Raw genomic sequence first — 19,046 nt, 5'->3', positions numbered from 1 at the left:
TTGATAGGGCTAACAAGAGAGGGGGACAAGAGGTATTTAAGAAATAGTTGAGATTCCCTGGTCTAAACTGCACCATAAGTAGAGAATCACCGTGAAGGACAAGGTCATTTCCCCGTTGCAGTTTGGGAGTTTGAGAACCCACTAGCTTAGCTGTGTGACGTGATTTAACAAAAGGGGCAGGGGAAGAGGTAAGCATTAAAAAAGGCACTAACTGGGGTTGGATCTGGCATGTGCTTTCCTGGCAGAGGAAACAGGGACCAGCAACCAGGAACAAGGCTCAAAATGAAAACTAATGGTACCCAGGGTTGTGACCCTGGAGGGCGAGTTAGCTTCATCAGGAGGTGGAAGTGACCTGGTTTGGCAGCCGAAAGGGAATGTGCTTCCATAATCCTGGATTTTAAGCATGCAGAGAGGCCTTTTCTAACCCAATCAAATAAAAGCCAGAAACGGACCAGACAGTCTGAAACTGAAAAAAAATTTAAAAAAATGGATGAAGCGGGTAATAGAGTGTTTCTTATGGTGGGTCTGTTTGACCTGTCCAGATTATTAGGACAGAAAGGGAAAAACAGAGTCAGTGGTGATTTTCACTTAACTGTGTAGCTGAGTCCCAGGACAGAGGCACAGGGAGAAATGCAAAACTAGGGAAGGAGAGATGGAGTAAACACAAAAGGAGGAGGAAAAACAGGCAGTTTTGTGGAGCGGAGGGACCGCCAGGCAGGTAGATTTATATTGCTGCGTAAAGGCAGAGAATTACATAGCCAGAGGCAGAAAATCCATGGCAGAGAATTTCAGAAACGAAGGCAGATCCATGGCAAATCGTCCTTTCCACACAACACATCATCAGAAAACCCAGCGAAACTGACGGATGTGTAAAACACAAAACACCGGAATAACAGAAAACGCCCGCTGCGAGGGCCACGGCAGCGACGAGGCTCCCGTGCAGTGACGCGTCCCAAGGCCGCGGGTTGAGGCCCCCACGTGCCGGCGCTCCCGGTTTTCCCGGGATCGGGATCGCTTCCCGCGCGCCGCCGCAGCGCCCCGGCGCGGCCGGCAGGGGGCAGCGCCGCGCCGGGCCCCGCCCCCGCCGCTGGCCCCGCCCCCGCCGCTGGCCCCGCCCCCGCCCCCGCGCAGGCCCCGCCCCCCGGCGGCGGCGCGGGCGGAAGCGGCGCGCGGCGGCGGCGCTGTGAGGAGGCGCCATGGCGGACGGGGCGCGCTCGCTGCGCGGCGCCGGCACCGGTGCTGGTGCCGGTAGCGGGGGCAGCGGCGGGAGCAGCCCGGCGTCCAGCCCGCTGCTGGGCGCGCGGGGCCGCGCGGCGCTGCCGCCGGGGCACAGCTTCCGCAGGGTGACCCTCACCAAGCCCACCTTCTGCCACGGCTGCACCGACTTCATCTGGGGGCTCGCGGGCTACCAGTGCGACGGTGAGTGGCGAGCGGGGCCGCCCGGGGCCGCCCGGCTCCGCGGCGCACCCGGGAGAGCGGGGGTCCCGCCGGTAGTCCCTGGCGTTCGGCGTTTATTTGAGTATCCACATACGTGTGTGCGTTTTACATATATACACGCGCGTATTTATGCACATATTACGATATGTATGTAATGCCCATATGTCCGTTATGTCCAGTATGTTCATTTGTATGCGTCCATATATGTGTAAAATATGTGCATCGCGTATATTTCTTCACATATAGAAATATATTTGTATACATTTATACGCATATATAGGTGTGTATATGTATTTGTATACGTTGTGTATGCATATTTGTGTATATATGTTTGTGTATATATATTTCTGCATAAATATATACATATATACACACACACACAGTCCTATATGCTTGTTGGGGGAGAGCAGAGGATTCCAGGATGTAAGTGACATTTGGATACATATACACACAGAAATATATTTATGTGTCTGTGTGTGTTTATTATAACGTATAAATGCACACATGAGCATATATGTTTACCTATATATCTGTATAGTTGGCCCAGGCGACCCCCAGGGTCCCTTTTCCAGGATGGTAACATGAGTGGCTACTCTGTGACATTGATCCTGCTTCTTTTTTATTTTTAATTAATATTTAGTATATATATATATATACACTCAGTGTTTTTTCAGCTTCTGAGTGACTTGGAGGCTTGTCCAGACATGGGGGAAAAATGGTGTAAAAATGGCAGGGTTTCTGTATGTGCGTGATCCTGTGTTCACGCTGCAAGTAGAAACAATAATTCAAAAATAAATAAGAACCCGAATGTGTGAGGTCTTGGTAGGGAATGGGGAGCGCCGAGTCGTTGCTGGCAGCGCGGCTGGGAGCGAAACCGATTTGTTGTGTAAATGCCCTGTTTTGGAGGCAGCGGGGTGAGTTAGCTGCGCCTTGGTCAGGTATTGCTGTGGTTCCGTGTCTTTGGGCTTTGTGTTCTCCAGCGGGATTTGGAAGACGGCTCCGGGCTCCGTAGGCGCCGAAGCTCCCGTTCCTCTCACTGCGGTTTGGCGGTTCAGGATGAGGCGTGGATGCCGGGTCGGAGCGATGTTCCTGCTATAAATCCCTGCCGTGGGAGCGCCGCTGTGGGGTCTCCTTAGCAAGGTTGCTCCAAGGTGTCCCTGGAGCATCCCCGGGCACGTCTGGAGTTGGGACATCCCATTAAACTGAGCGGATGCCCAAGGGGCAGGAGCCAGATGGGAACAAGTGTGATACCCCGACAGAGGCTCAGTTTAGACCTGGGAATTAAACCAACGGGGACATAATTCCCTTAGGAATATAAGTCTTTTTTTCTGGCAAGATTGGCTTGCTTTTGATATATTTTAATCAAAGAATAAAAACTGCAAGGGGGCAAAGCTACACGTGGATTTTACTTCTATCCTGCAGTCGCTTTGAATTTTCAAGGCTTGCTTTCTTTACACTTAAGCATGTTCCCTGTCAATAGCGAGGCCCTTCCATACAAAAGCAGATGGGTTTGATGTTGGGATGCATCTGGACTTGGCTGTTTGAGGCCCTGCTGGGTGCGTGTGGCTTTGTGGCATTTAAAACTGAGACTGCAGCAGGTGACTCTGAATTCTTCTGGGTACAAGTGCAAAGAGTGTTTAAAGAAAGTTGGGGATAAATGTTTGGGCTGGCACAGTGAAAGATGCTGCTTATTTGCTGGTCTGGATTTAAAAATAATCTAATTTGTGTTGCCGAAAACTTACGCTTTTCCCCTTGCCCTTCTAGCAGTGCTTGAGGGAAAAATATCATAGTCACCGTGAGTGACGAGGTAAGGAAATGATAGGGATTTTTGAATATAAGAGGAGAGCTTTTGCAGCTGGAAGATTTATTTCGTGTTGACAGTGTTCTCCTGGATTTGAGTCCAAGAGCTAAGTCAGGTGGGAAAAACTTGCCACAGAAAGTGCTAAAGCAAGAAACCAAATACCAGGTTTTGCTTAGCACTCTTAAATATCATCTGTGTTTTTACTGGAAGCTGACTTGGTGGTGAATGGCAGAGGCAATAAAGGAGGTGCTGATAATTCATCATGCAGGAGAGTGGATGAGAGCCGCTGCTTGTTAGGCACGGGTTTTCATTTCAGCTGATCTTTCCTCTAATCCTGCTCTCCCTCCCATTTGACTTTCATTTGAATGTTTTCGTTAAATAATCTGGGCTAATGATTAGGCTTAATATCCTGAGGTGTTCCACTTGACTCCCTTAAACAACGTATCTGCGTTGGTATTTGTGTTATAATGAGGAAGTTTGTCATGATGTAGGATTTTTTAATTTTATTTGCCTTCAAACGAAGAGCATTTTTTAGCTAAGCGCACACACTGCTCTTGAGCAGGAGAATATGCACTGAGCGCTTTGTGCAGTGCCATGCAGGATGACAGGCAGGTTTTTAGTTCACAGTCTCCTCCTGGAAGTTTTTAACAGATGTTTCTGTGGACTTTTAGGCTGCTCTGAATTCCAAGCACAAAGATAAGGAGTCTTCCTAAATTGTCTCCAGTGCTTTCTCTTCTGGGCAAGCTCCCTGTGGCTTCTCTCTTTTCTCCTCTTCTGTTACCTGCTCTTTATAGCTCCTCCATACTGTTATTTTTCCCACTTTCTATCCTACCATAAACCTGATACTTTTCCCGATTCGGAGCCCTTTCCTCAGGTGGCAGCTTCTTTCCATCTCCTCTTTGAATTGAATTGTCCCTGGATGACCCTTGCTATGTGTTAATGTCATGTTCTCCATCCTATTTTGTTTCTAACCTGTTTCATCACCTCAGAGCTTTCCCTTCTTGCTCATTAAGTCTTTGCCAAGCTGGCTCACAGTCCGTGTTTGTCTCAATATATATTTATACCTGTGTGTGTATACATATATGTAAAATCAGGATATGCTGTGTATATCAAGACACATACATGCACACACTCCTCCAAAGTCTGTGTTTTTATATATAATCAAGAAGAGTATGCATGCTTGTAATTTGTGTGTGTAGTTATTATTTTTTCCCCTATTTTAAATGGAGCATGAACAAATTATTTGGATGTATATTCACTGTTGTAAATGCACTGCACTGTTCATATTCACCTGCTTGACTTCTTAAATGCCACTGGTGTGATATCATCATGCTACTTGCTGTGTAAAAAAAAGAATAAAATAACTTTGCTTAACATATTCAGTAAGGTGAGACAAACATGACTGCAGTTGACCACAGTGAGTCCCTGGAGGTTTTCCACGCAGTGAAATTTTAGAGGCATTCTGGTTACTTTTCAACACAGAGGTGTTTGGGTAATGCTGAGAGGTTTGCGTTCCTGGTGTTAAGGAAGAAGCTCCTGTTACGTAGGGCAGTGTTAGATTGCGGTAACTGGAGAACAGGACTTCCACTCTAAGCGTAAGAATCTGTAGAAGAAAAAGAAATCTCTGTTCCCAACTGCATTTCTCTTTCAGAATGTGTCATGCTTTAATGTCCTGGTTCCTTGTGATGTAATTCAGGAAATGACTCGGTCCTTTCTCTACGGTTCTCGTGCTGCAGTGTGTGGAGATAAGAAGTGGTGCACCTTGTTGACCGGTGTGCGTAAGCACGTCCTGCTGACCAGACTTCTGAATGCTCTGCAGGAAAATACTTCCTCAGCACTGAAATTGCGGCATGATGAGGTGTTTCAAAAGAAGGTGGAAGAATGCTTGGAAATTGCTAAGATTCCTTCAAGCATTAGGGGGCGTGAGGGAAAGATCTGAATTTAGGATGAAAATACCAGTCCTTTCGGAGCCCGTTGAAGTTCTGTTTTCAGAATAAAAATGGCTTTTGTGAGATGAGAAAGTGTTTTGGTTGTGGTTGTGGGGCTTGTTTTTTCTTCCAGAAGTCACTGAAGATGCCAGTGTAAATGTAAATAGTTGCAAACACAGATTTGCCTGAGAAGCTGGTTTTGGCTTCATCCACTGCAAGAAGGCAGCATTAGACTTCAGACCAAAGCGTGGCTAAACAGTTTGATTCAGGGAAAACACCTCTTCAAAACCTTAAAGCATTGCAAGCTTTTGGAAAAGGTGGCTATCCTGGATGTTCACAGGTACTCAGAGAATGTAGAAAGTCTTCAGGAGGGTTCTGTGGGTTGATGCCTGGCATCTAGAGGAGCACAGAAGTGCCCGGGCGCTATATGGGGACAGCTGTGCCCAGCCCGTGGGCGTGTGAGCTGCGTGCCACATAGCCCTGTCCGTTTTGGGGGAGCTGTCCTTGAAGGCAATGACAGCCCTTCAGAAAAGCTCTTGCAACACCTCTGCCTGCAAGGGATTATTCTGAAACAAAGCGCTCGTCCAGGGACCAAGGCGAATTTTCCTATCGGCAGGAAAATAGATGTCAGCTGTGCTCGGTCTCCAGTAGACTCTTGGAGTCGTCGCTTGTGTGTGTGTGCCAATAAACTGGATATTAGAAGGAGATGTACTCAATGTGTCTAGTTTTGCAGCTTCCCTTGCCCTAGGGGTGCAGGGGAATGCCAAGAGGGTAAGGTATTTTGGGGAAGGAACAAGTAAACAAAGGGCTTTTCCTTTTGGCATCGCTTGGAAGGAGAAACCCGGAGTGATCTTGTGCCGATGGGAATTACTGTGACCACCCTCCAAATGGGGTTGGAGGGGGTGTAGGGCTGCCCCTGCTTGCATCCCGCTGTGGTGCTCAATAAAAGGGCACTACCAAGCTCACCATGCCTCATACACCCAGTGAAAAGGAAGGATCCCATGAGGATGAAAATACCCCTTAAATACAGCTAAGTTCCCATCGTGTCTGTGCTGGTGTTCACCTCTCTTGTTCTGTTTCTCTTACCTTCGTTTTGCTCCAGAACAGCTCCTGTTTTGGCAAATGTCTCGGCATTTGTTGAAGCTGTTTCATTTTTCATTCCAGAATTCTTTCTTCAGTAGGAGTAAATAAATAATTTGAGAAATAATCTACTTCAGATATCTGTCTACTGTTTTCCAGTCCGGAAAGGCAATGAAGATATTCTAAGCCTATTCAGTACTTCTGCTAAAATGTAACTCTTTTCTTTTCTTTTCTTTCTTTTTTTTTTTTTTTTTAATATAGTCTCAGGGGAAATCTTAATAACCTTTCAGCATGCTTTGGTAATTCATATGCATAAATTAATACACGATTATGTTGCATAATAAATTAAGAACAAATGCTATAGTGTGTACGAGAACTCGCCTTGCCAGCCTGATCCAGAGGGGGGAAAAAAAAATAAAAACAAACAAATCATTGAGATGTTTTGGCTTCTCTTCAGGAATGATTCGTAATTTTATAAGGGTTGATTTTCCTGAGTGTTACTGGCCTGTGAACTGAGCTATCACTTGAAAGATCCGATGCACTCACATTGTCATATATAACCTTTAGTATTGCAGGCTTCTCTTCTGCAGAAGTAAATGATCAACTTCTCTAAATTATGAATAGTCTTATTCATTTGAAAGGGACTGTTCCTTAAATTCAAGATAAGGATAGGTCTGAGTCTTATCAGTCACTGGAGCCTCAATGGTAATTGAAATGTCTGCTCTTTCTAGAGGTAAATCCTTTTAAAATACTAGTGTTTCAGGTAGCATTTCTCTACGTAGTGCTTAGTGGGTTTTTTTGATGCACTGATGTACAAATACTTCATTCACCCTTTCTTTGCGGGTCATGCTAAAACCCACGCAGTAAAAATGCTAAATGCAGAGCATACCTACACAGCTGGCCCAAGCATGTGTTTCTTTGGAAATCTTTTTACTTTTCTTTCCAGGTACACTTATTTCCATTTGATTCCATTGTTTTGTACACATTTTTCTCTGTGATGGAGTTTGGAAGTGGAGCCATAGAGGAAGAAGAGGTGAAAGTTGCCATGGCAACCTGTTTGTTTTGCCCTTTGTTTTGTTTCCCGAGGAGTGTGGAGGTGCCCTCAATAATGTTAAAGTTATCCAAGTTAAAAGGGGAAGCATTCGTATCTTAAGCAATGCTAATAATTTGGCACAATTTTTTTTAGTGCTACCTCGTTTTGAATTCTAATTTTAGCCAGGAAAAGGAAGGTGGAATTCCTAGGGAATAACCCTCCTCCATCCATCATTTGGCAGAGAATGGAGGGATGTTTTACAAGAAATGCCCTTTTTATTTTTTTCTTGCCCATCTGTTGTTCAGAGGTCAAACAAATTCATGCTCTGCACGAGCACGTTTGCTGTTCACGTTGTGTGCCCCTAGTGACGTGCCCTGTAGATACAGAACAACATTAAGGTGATTTTGAGGACAGTAGAGCTTAGAACGTCTCTATTTTTTAACTTTGAGCAACTCAGTATTGAAGTTTACTGCTGCAACGCCTTTGTGCCTTGTCACATCCTGTCACATCTTAAATTCCGTCCTGTTTTGCCCTGTTTCTACCATTCAGCCCATTCTTTAAACCCTGCAGTCATGCTGTAGTTATTTCCTTATCATAGGTGGGACGGTGCTCTGGCTTCAGCATGTCTGGAATTGCAGCACCAGACCTCTGTGTCGACCGCCTGCGTTTTAGAGATTGGCCATCCAAATCTGATGCTGATGTTGTCGTGTTGAAGTTATCCTGGGCAAACGGGGTGGTTTTGCAGGAAACCAGGCACTGGATATGAGGACTCTGCTTATAGTGCTTTATTTGCATCGCAAGGCTGCTTGCAGCAACTGTCAAGTAATTTCTGAGAATTTTCCTCCCTCACTGAGGGCTGGTGTTGGACTGCCTTTTATTTTTTGTCGCATTGTTCTGTTTTCAATACTGTAAGCTAAAGCTCTTTGTTTTGACCAGTGAACGTTGGTCAGCTGAAGAATGGTGTGAAACAATCAACAAAGTTTCTTTTGTAAAGCATCACCCTGAAAGCTCTGAATTGGAGAAGCTGTTGCAGGCAGCGCAAGATGCTAAGCACCATGTGTTTGATATTCATCATACTGATGTGTAAGTACCACAAAATACATCCTGAGTCTTCTTCCTTAGCCCTCTCCTTTAGATTATTGCACACCTAGTTCCTCTGCCTGGTTTCCACCTTGCTGCAGAGCTGATGCTCCTGTGCTGTGCTCCCAGTTTTTGTCTGAGGGTCCTTTGGTTGCTTGGGCAATCTGCAGTAAGAGACTTCAGCTTCAGATGAAGCCAGGAGAAAGACCTGTAATTCCCTCTGTCTTTTTTAATTTAGTTGGTAGCAGGTGACCTCTGGCTTTCTTCCCACCCCCGTGACATCTTCCCAAAGTTTGATTTGTGTCTCTTTGGATGAGAACAACACTCTGCTCTCCCTCCTAAGAATATCAGAAGATAGACTCCCCCAGGTAGCAGTTTACAAATGATTGTGACAAACGGTGATTTTTTTGGATTAGGATATGCCCTCAATATGGAGAACGGCGATCCTGTCATCGTGACGGGGTCCAAATAAATCTTGGAAGATCTTAGCCCAATGTGTGTGTACTCTGGGAAGATGTGTGGCAAGGAAGAGGGTGGGAAGCCATGCCTTTTATGAAAAAAATACTTGATGAATAATTACTTGGTGATGAATAATAATAGAAGTGGGCAACCTTTACCCTCCAGCCCGTACTGAGGAGCAAGTGAAGTACGTGGTTATTTGCACTCAGATAGACTTATGTGGCGTAGAGCTGGTTTCTGCCAGGGTTTTTGTCTCCAGCATCCCTGAGCACCAGTGTCCCAGGACTGGGAGGCTGCGATTCCTATTGCTGGACTTGGCAATTTCTGCATCTCCAGCAGTGAGGCAGTAGTTAGGACAGAGTTCTCCTATTTTTGTCCTAGTGCTCAAAGAACGGGCCAGTACTGGTGCTTTCTGGATATGATTTCAGCATCTGTCACCGCCATGTGTCTGAAGAAACAGAAGCCCATGACGCCAGGGACTTATTCTAGGCTAAGAACATAAGACACTACATGCCCACCCTCATTTCAGAGATGGGAAGCCTGAACTGCCTTGCTGAGCGACAGAAAGTCAAGTCTACGCAGAGCTTGCTCTTCTCTTTTGATGTAAGCCTGTGTTCACCTCCATTCCATGTGCAGAGCGTTTTGTTGGCTGTCCTGCACACTGCCTGCAAGGAGAGGAGATCTTGGTGTGCAGACTGGGCAGCGTGGACCTCTGTGTCCTTCCACAAGCTCAGGTGATAGGGTGGCTATGGTCACAGCCTAGAAAATAGGAAACCCTCCCGACCGAACAGGGGAGGTTGTTTTTCTGCACCTTTCTTGTGCTTTTGCACTGGTTTCCGGGAAAATAAGGCCTTTCGTGGTGCTAAACATGATGTGTATGTGGTTTTCTTTCAGCTGTGCATGTTCTAACTCGAGCAGCTTAACAGGATTTATGAAACCTGGTGTGGGTTGTGCTGGGGGCAGGATGCTGAGGATGCTGTTCCGAGGGGTGAAAATATATTAAATGTTTTTTAAGTACTGGGGTTATTACCTGCCAGGGAAGACTGAGCAAAAACATAAGTTGTTTTTATACTTTGGAATATCTGGAAAATTAGTAATGTGTGAGAGAGAATTAGACTTAGAATAGCCCAGGGGCTTTGTAATTCAAGCAAGCCTACTGCAACCAAATCAGAACTTTTATAGCTGGTTGTTCAGATAGATACTTGGGCTCTTCTTGCTTATTTGCTCTTCAGTAGCTTGTCCTGTTTTCACATAAGCTGTATACATGTCATATAACAGCCTGTATGACATGCAAATGAGCATAAATGCACATCTTCTCTCTCAAAATTACATAGCTGAAGCGTTACAAAAAACATTTGGGTATCTCTCCTTTTATTTATTTTTTAATATACATGTCTGATTTCTTCTGGGTTTTGGAAGGAGGTGAAGATAAATTGACCTTCAAGACTGCTTGTTTCCTTTGTAACCTCAGGGATGAGCTTCCCTGCTTAGGAATGGTTGCACAACAGGCTTCCTCCTTTACCCTCAGCTGGGCTTTGTGAGAGTACACCAGTATTCTGCGCAGGTTTTCACGTGTTTCTGTTAAACCGGGAAGGCAAGATTTACAGCTACACACGGCGTTCCCCTGAATGAGCAGTCACGGTGTTCGGAACGGCCCGTGGCCACGGTCCTCAACCAGAAAAGGTCAGTGTGGGGCAAGCTGTTGTGATGAAGGAGAACCTCGGAGCTGTGTGACAAAGGCAAAAGTTAGTCCCACAAATACCCAGTGAAAATGAAGGAAGGAAATAATCTACCTACATTTGACTAAAGTAAAAATTTGCTTTGAGTGAATTAGACTGACTTGGCCTAAGTTGCGTTGATGCTAATATAACTTTTACTCCATTGGGAAGTAGAAACTGTTGTCATTGTCTTCCATAACAGCGTGGAAACTTTGGTTTACTCAGTGTCATGCCCTGTTTCTTGTTTGCTTTGCTTAGTCCATCTAGAGCAAGTTGACCTTCCTTCTTCGGACTGTATTAAGTGTGTTGCAGTAGCTGTGCTCTCACTGCTCAATACCATTGTCACTGTGTGTGTTACTAAAGTGATTTAAGTGATTTAAACAAGCTAAGCTTTTTTTTTTTCTTTCGAGATACCTCATTTTTTTCCTTTTTTCTTGTTGGTATGTGAGGAGAGAGGTAGGAGTACCATATTTCTAAGCACCTGAAGGACCACCAGATATGCTTTGCTGCTTTCTGTGCTTTCTGCTGTCTTTTCTGTTCTGCTGTCAATAAATGCCAATAATTGAACTGTTGAGATAACCACCACATTGCCTTGCTGTTACCTAGCTGCAAAAATAGCTGTGAAGAGAAAGGGAAAAAAAGAACAACACTATTCCTAATGGCTATAATGTGCAGTCAAGAAATCATGGCCATAAGCTCTAGAAAGAGAGGTTCAATTCAGGCATGAAGCACCAAGCACCCTGCTCATACCTGTAAGGCCTGAGAAGGGTTTGGAGTAGTTTGACTTGAGGGGCTGAGGGTTGTGCGTCCTGGCTGCACTTTGGAGGCAGCTCTGGCTGACACGTGTCAGGAACATGCGATAAACTGAGCTCTTGAAATTGCTTCCTGCCCAGTGCTACGTGAAAATCCGGCTGCTGCCTATGTATCTGCATTGCAGTGAACTCTGGAACAAACTGCTTCATGCCCGAAGTAGTAAATATTTCTACAGAAATGGTTTTGACAGCGCACGTACGTGGCACAGAAATAAAACGCTGCCTGAACTGTAAAAAGTCCGTTTGGAGTCCACGGGAGCAGCGTTGTTGCCACCCTCATATCTTGCTGCTTAGGTCAAGTTTTGGTGTGTAAATATGAGAAGTAGGAGGTTTGAGTCATCAAGGTTTCCCTCTTTCTTTGGATTCCAGAATTTTCTCAGTGTAAATCACATGAAATCTCTCAATTCTGTTAAAGATTTATTTTGATATATCCAGTGTTTTTTTATTTTTCCTGTTAATTACAGAATTTGTCACATTCTAGTGGTTGATGTCTAGAGTAGGAGAGAATTTCATGATTCTGAAGGACTTCTAATGCTTCTTTCTCTGAGGAGAGGTTACCAAACCCTGGTAACTTACCAAATAGGTTACAATAGTTTGCAATAACAGGTTGGTAGAGCACAAGCAAATTTAAATGCTTTCTTGCATTCTGGACTGAAGATTGCCTTATTTAAGTTGGTGATGTGAAGAGCAGAGGTTTGTATTAATTGTGTCTGTCCAAGAAATATTTATGTTGCTAGGAGCACTGATAGAGTTTCTCTTCTCACCAGTAAGCTTGACAGAAAGCTTGGAAATGCATTTGGGTATGTACTTAAGTTTATTCTTCCATCTTGATAAGGATGAGATGTGTATCGTGTGCCCAGATTTATGGTCTGGTATGTTGGCTTGAAGTAAAAGAATCCCAGCTTGTGTAAATTGCTCTTAAGTAACTCTGAAGGAGTCAGGCTGATTTACAGCATGTGAAAGTCTGACCTTAAGTCTTCTGTAGTTAAAACATTTTTTTCCCTGAAAGCCTCTTAACATTAATGCTGTCCACTAGAGTTACTAAAAATGAAAATTAATGAAGTTACTGAAGGAATGGAAAAACTCACCCTGCTGTAAAAACAACCTCCTTCAGAGTAAATGGCGTTAGTGATTACTCTTTCTGCAGTACCTCTTGCTCTTAAAATGCAAGCTGAACTGCGCATCCTTTGCGCTGCCCGGAGCTTGCTGCTGAAATTGGAGGCTCCTCCGTCTCACCGAGGCAGCCGGTCTGCAGCGCCCAGTGTACGAGGAAGGGGCCTTGACCCTCAGCTCTGCACAGTGAGGAAAGAGCCTGGATAATCCCAGCAATTCCCTGAGGAAACAGCAACAGGTAATATTCTTGCACCTGCTTCTAAGCCAGGAAGCTATTTCTAAATGAGTTTTTGAAATGAGTGCCTTAGTCTTTAAGACTAAAATAGGTGCAAGTATAAAGGCACATTCCAGTTCAGGAAGGAAGTGGTGAAGTTTTGCTTTATGTATCAGGGCTTCGCCTTCTGTTTCTGTAACCTAATTGTTTTGCTTTTAAATACACACCTTTAAAAGGAACCTATGTTTGGATAGGTATAATCTATAACGCTTGTACTAGCTGTTTATTCAACATGTGTTGATAAATAAAAGCTACTGAAAATTTAGTCAAGTAGAAGGTTTATATTTTAATACAATTTCCGCACATTCAAGGAAATGTCAGCAACCTTCCCCAGTCACCCAAGCAGTCTGATTTCAAGTAAGTTCTTAGTCACAACCACAGCCCTTTTCTTATCTTCTTTTCTTGAGTATCTTACTGGAAGAAGGATGTGGGCAAGGATGCTGTATAGATAAAGGATCTCTCCCTAATAAAAAGTTTACATCCAGTGTATGTGAAATGGTACAGTAATACCACACTGGCTACAGGCCTGAGTTTGGGTAGCAGATGAAAGGAAATAACTGAAGGCAGGTTCTATGTGTATTCTGAGTACACGTAGTTTTTTAGTAGGGCTTATGCTACTCAACTAACTCTTAAGCAGTCTTAAACTGTTCCCCCTTCTACCTTGTTTCCCCCCCCAAAAAAAGGGGAATAATGACAATTTCCAGTGTTTCTAAGCTATTCAAGATGCAAAATTGACCATCAGCTGCTGAAGTTTCCTTGGTTGTCTGAGATGCAGAATCTCTATTTAGATTGATTTTATTTTAATTTGCTGTTTCATTGCTCAAGGTTGAAAAAGTTGATGTGAGTGAGTGGGGAAAATAATCTCATAAGTTGATGGGCTTTCAAACAGCTTGTATCAGTTGGACTAGAAATCTAAGTTACAGTAGGTCTAAAGGAACACATGCTCAGTGCTTAAATATTAGAAGCGGTCAATTGAGTGTTAGAATTTTTTAGGAGAAGAATGGGAAAGAAAGTGGGCCAAAAAGCATCCCTGTGCCACTGCATAAATTCACAGGGTGTACATGGGTGCACGTGTATGCAATGGCCAAGCTTCAGAGCTGCTGACGCTTGGGTCCTTACGACATCCAGCATCTGATCTTTAAAAGGTTTCTCCTTTCCCTGTGCCTCCTTGTGCTATAAAGCTGTAATTCTTAAGTAATTCTTTCATGTAACCTACATAAATGTCGGGGTTCTTTGCCATTGAGTTGTAGATGGTTTGTGTAGCATTCCTAGATATGACAAGCAATCCTGCCCTGCAGGACAGGGATATCTTCCAAGTACTCAAATTCAACAAGATGCCTCAGAGAATTCTTTTTAGTTTTATTTATATACTCATTAAATATCTGAGAATGTTCTATAATATGCTGGCCTTAAAATTTTAATTTCTGGAAAAAGTTAGTGTACACTGATTGCTGGGAAAATTGTTATATTACTGAGTGTTGTGGCTGAGCTAGTGGTTTGCTTTTAGAAACAAGAATAAGAAAATTAACGTAATGCAGCCTAAACATAACTGTAGGTACCTTGCATTTGATGCTCTGTTTGAAGCTTGAGGATGTTGTTTTCTTTGAATAAATCCCAACTGTTTGCTCATGCTATTTGATAATTTGAATAGTTCTTAAAATGCTTAGCTAAAGGGTAAACTAAACACTCCAGCCTGACCAGCATGATGTCAAACTGTCCATTTTGTATGCGATACCTGAAAGTGGTGTTTGAAGCTGCCTTGCTTTGACTTAAGCAATCCATAGATGTGTCTCACTGTAGCGTGCGATGGAGATTAAATGTACGATGAAACCCTCTTGCTATAAATAGAAAGAACAGTCTGTCCGCTTCCTTTTCTTCTAAAGGCTGTTGTGTGTGTCTTTTTTTTTTTTTCTTCCCTCGAAATTTTGCATTCCATCTTCTGAAACTTTGCACGGCATCTTCTGGTCTGTTTTTCCCAATCAAAGATAATCCCTTAAAAATACCACCCCCCTCCTGGTTTTTAGAATTTCCAGGCTCACATGTGTTGCTGATCTGGGGGTGCTAACATAGACTTAAGGGTTTTTTTGTTTGTGTGTTGTGTGTCTGATTGGGTGTGTTTGTTTGTTTGTTGGTTTTCTGTGTTTTTTCTTTTTTTCTCTCTGCAAATACTGCTCATATTTCAGGGCTTTTTGCTTGCTGCCATTTATTTGTTTTCTTGGGGAATATGGCAAACAAAAACAAAATGGTGACTTATGAGAGTTAGCTGAACTCGTGAGAAATTTTGGGAGAGAGGATAAAAAGACAGCAAATCCTCACTGCTGAATTTGAAGCACATGTTGAGAAGTGGAGCGCTGTATGTCCTGAAAGAAATAGAAATTTTTCATTTAAAAAAAGCTAGAATCTGTGTGTGGCCAATGCTATCCTTCTGTGTTGGTCTCCTGATATTCTTCTATTTGAGTCTACACAAATGCTTCAATCCTTCCTTTGAAATTTTAGGAAACTCATTGAATTCTGAGAGTTGTATTTGTCTTTATGTGCTCAGTCAAGTATTTCAGCCCCTTATTCAACTTTACATTTTGCTGCTGGTCCAAAATTGCGCCTTCAAATTTCTCTCTATTATGTTTTTTCTCGCATTTCTCTCTAGTGCCTGCCGTGTTTCCCCAGGTGGGCCGTGAGATGCCATCTTTATTCATGAAGATCCTTGTCTGCCGTTGTCATCGTGAGCAGAAACCTGAGTAGTGCTGTGCGGTGGCCAGACTTGTCTGGATACAAGGGGAATGTCTCCCAAGAGCCAGACCCTCGGGAGGAGGGTTGTTCTTGAGGATGACTAAGAGTGTTCTCCTCTGCGATGCTCTTTTAGGGCTTGGTTCACTTGTGCGTGGAGTTGTAGTGTGTACACTTAAAGCTGGTAACTTGTTTGGAGATACTGGTCTCCTGGGCTGTCTCCTGCGTGCTGCGGCTTCCTCTCTGCAGAGGAATGTCTTGGAGATCATAAAGTTTCTGGGAACTATTTATGGTGCGTTGCTCTGTTATTACCTCTTGGCATTGCTCTGTTATTACCTCTTATCTGAGGCAGGACAGTGAAGGGGCATATTGCCATTTGACCAGGTTTTGGTAGCTACTGAGGTTGTTCTCCTTGACCAGCTGACTCCATAATGATGCTCTTGGTGGAGGTCTGTCTGTGTCTGCAGTTTGTTGCTTTTTAGACTTATTTTCTTGACTTATGAAGGTTTGCCTCCATGTGGAAGTCACTCCCTTTGGCCAAGGCAAGCTCAGAAGGGCTTGGATTCTCTTTATAAAATAGCAAAGAGGCCACTTAACACATACGGCGCAGCTAATTTTTTCTCAGCGTTGGGGAGCACGTGCCTAAATCCATCATGAAGATGAACGAAAGCCTGAACCAAACCATTGCAGGGAGCTGAGAGTGGTTGGGTTGCATCTCTCAGCATCCACGCTATGCCACCAAAATGGAAACAAAGCTGAATTTAAACCCTCGTTTTGGGATGAGAGAAGTGGTGTGAAGGGACAGGAAAATGAAATGGGAAAGAGGGGGATATTTTCTGCTCTGGGTGACACTAGCACATACCATCAGTAGCAGCAGCGTAAGTAGAGCTCATGGATTGCAGATGGGAAACTCGAAGTTGTCGTTTTTTCCAGTTGCTCGTGAAACTTCGGAAACGTTACAGCGTGCACCTGAAAATCCGAGATGTGTGAATCCTTCCTGTGTACGGTTGCAGCTGCTAAACAAAAATGAATTTTCTGCCACACGCACTTGGAGTGGTCTGTGCTTTCACATGAGACATGGAGATGCCTGAAAATTCATGTTTAGTTCTTCTGAGGCCTGACAAACGCCTAGTTATTCCCTAATTGGTGCTAGGCAGTAGAACTGCAATAAAGTATGTCCTGTTTTCCCTGCTCAGTGTAACGCCGTGTAAACTCACAGTAAGAAACTGGAAAATAGTACTCTTGTGAGAAGTTACTGTCAAAGACCATCTTGCTTTAAGGTCTTTTGTAAAGATAGGAAATAAGTAAGATGGGATTCTTACTTATTGTTCTGCCCTCCCAAAAATAATTAAGCACCCTGAGACTTTTTGTAGTCTCACTGACTAATTGTAACCAGTGTCCTGCAGTTTGCTCTCCTTTTCTTCCTGATTCCTGTCACATGCAATTTGGAGGAAAACTCATTTTCAAGTGTGTGAGCCTACTTCGGCTGTACCACAGACCTATTTCTGACTGTAGATAGTTACTTTAAAATCTCTTCTGGATATTAAGATCTCATTTCGTGCGTCCGGAGAGAAATGACTGGCTGCAGGTAACTCAGAAACTTTCTAACTTTTCTATTGCTAATATTTTATTAATTAGAATGGATGCAGTTCTCGCACTGTAAGCCGCATGAAAGTCACATGGATATTCAAAACCGAGGGAGAGCTAATGTGACTAAAAGTTGTGTTCCTAACTGCTTTTGGCTATGTGTGACTCTTCGGTCCTCAAAAGGAGCGTCCCTTGCTGACATTTCTCTTTTGTTCCACAGTTTGCAACTTCATGTCTCATGAAAAGTGCCTCAAGAATGTGAAGATACCGTGCTCATGTATTGCTGCGAGCCTTGTCAGGGTGAGTAAGCACAAGCTGCCACGTCTCTTCCTTGAAATAACGGCACAGATTTGTCACTAACAACCACGATGTATTAACATAGTGGCTTGTTAATGTATTACTGTTTAAGTCAATATGTTGCTCATCATTTTTTTTTTTTTTACTACACAGAGAAGTTTTAATCCTCACATTTCCTTTCAAACTTGCCTACAAATGGGCGACTGTAGACGCACTGTCTGAAAAATGATTATTTGCATTCTTTAAATATTACTCTTTTTTTTTTAACATGTGTGTCATTACCTCGATGACTTGCTATAATGGAATGTGGTGACGGATTGATACGAAGTGCACTCAGAAAACCCTGTAGTGCACCATATTAAAGAAGCTCTTTGTACTCCATTGATTTTTTTTTTTAACAGCAACTGCAGTTAAAGGTTTTCTATGTACATAAGGAGCAGTTGGGCTACTGTGGATTGCTCTACCTTAAGGATTTGCTTATGCACACACTTTGAATCGCGGTTACTATGCCCAAGAGAATAAAACCCATGCGTGAAAAACCTTGAATTTTGAAAGCAGAGAATCGGAAGGCAGGGCTCCAATTGATGGAAATGTTTGCAAACTTGTTTATTTAAATTACTGGTGAAGTATTTGTTTTTCATGGGCCCCATGACTCTTTCCCCTGCTTGACTTCAAGCTTAAGAGCTTATTCTAAGAGGGTGTGAAAGATGAATCAACTTTGTTAAAAAATAGTGTGATATAACTGCAATATTAAAGAAGCTAAGTTAAGAAGGAAGGAGAGCATGGCGGGGGTAGAAGTTTTCTAAATAATCGTTAGAGCAATACAAATATCTTATGGAGCTGGGCAAAAGTCAAATGAGATATTGCTGTAAAATCAGAATGAATAAGTCATGAGCTGTACTGACATCTCTGACTAATAGTCTGTTTATGAGATGTTCATTTTGTAGATTTGGAAACTTCAGAACGGGGGTTGTGTTCCCTTCTTTAACCTAAATGGGTTTCCAGGTCCTTCTATGATTAGGAAACATGTGAGGGAATGGAGGGGAAGGCTTGAAAACAAAATTTACCTAATAAAATAAATTGAGAAGTAGCCAAGTTGCTGCTGGGGAGTTTAGGAATCAATTACTTGATTTTTGGGTAAGAAAGCATGATAGAATATTGGGAAGTGGACAGACAGGTTTATTACACATTTCCCCCTTCCCCTGCAACATACACCCCCACACAAATCTTCAGATGTATTAATTTATATCGGCAGAAGGGTATCTGATAGTGGAGTGTTGCCAGCGGATTAAAAGATACTGCTGTATGGCCAAAACCCCAAATAAATGAGCATGCAGATGGTGAGAAATGCTGTTATTGAGAATTAGCACCTGTTACTGGTTCCAAACACTGGCAGTTGATTGTAGCATGGAAGGATGAGTCAGGCGACACAGGTGTTTTTAAAAAGGCCATTTAGAGGCATGGTACCAATCCAGCTCAGAAACATTTGCTTTGATTCAGAGAGAAGAGTCAGAGTATTGGACATTTGTGACTGCTTATTTCTTTGCGTGAATTTATATTTTTTATTTACTGTTCAAAATACACTCTCTTGCTTTTCCCTTGCTTTAGATGCAGCATTTTCACCACATGTTAATGCTTTGGCTTTCTTCAGTCAAGGGTGTTAGCCTAGTTCATTCCTTTGACAGCCCTTATTCTCCACTCAC

At 43.3% G+C, this 19,046-nt stretch overlaps 1 protein-coding gene across 1 annotated transcript in view; it reads left to right on the top strand.

The window, feature by feature from the left end:
* The first annotated feature begins 1,196 nt into the window (after positions 1-1,196).
* Positions 1,197-19,046, top strand: part of DGKQ (diacylglycerol kinase theta) — a 72,271-nt gene continuing 54,421 nt past the window's right edge. The window contains exons 1-2 of the mRNA XM_088527906.1: positions 1,197-1,419; positions 17,267-17,346. Of these exons, the coding sequence (XP_088384032.1) occupies positions 1,197-1,419; positions 17,267-17,346 (303 nt within the window). The remainder of the gene's footprint in view (positions 1,420-17,266; positions 17,347-19,046) is intronic.

Source organism: Tinamus guttatus, unplaced genomic scaffold (assembly GCF_059628265.1).
Source record: "Tinamus guttatus ecotype Peru unplaced genomic scaffold, ASM5962826v1 Tinamus_guttatus_pri_ptg000295l, whole genome shotgun sequence".
Lineage (NCBI taxonomy): Eukaryota > Metazoa > Chordata > Aves > Tinamiformes > Tinamidae > Tinamus > Tinamus guttatus.
The sequence above is the reverse complement of the archived record's forward strand: the minus strand, read 5'-3'. Positions and strand labels throughout refer to the sequence as shown.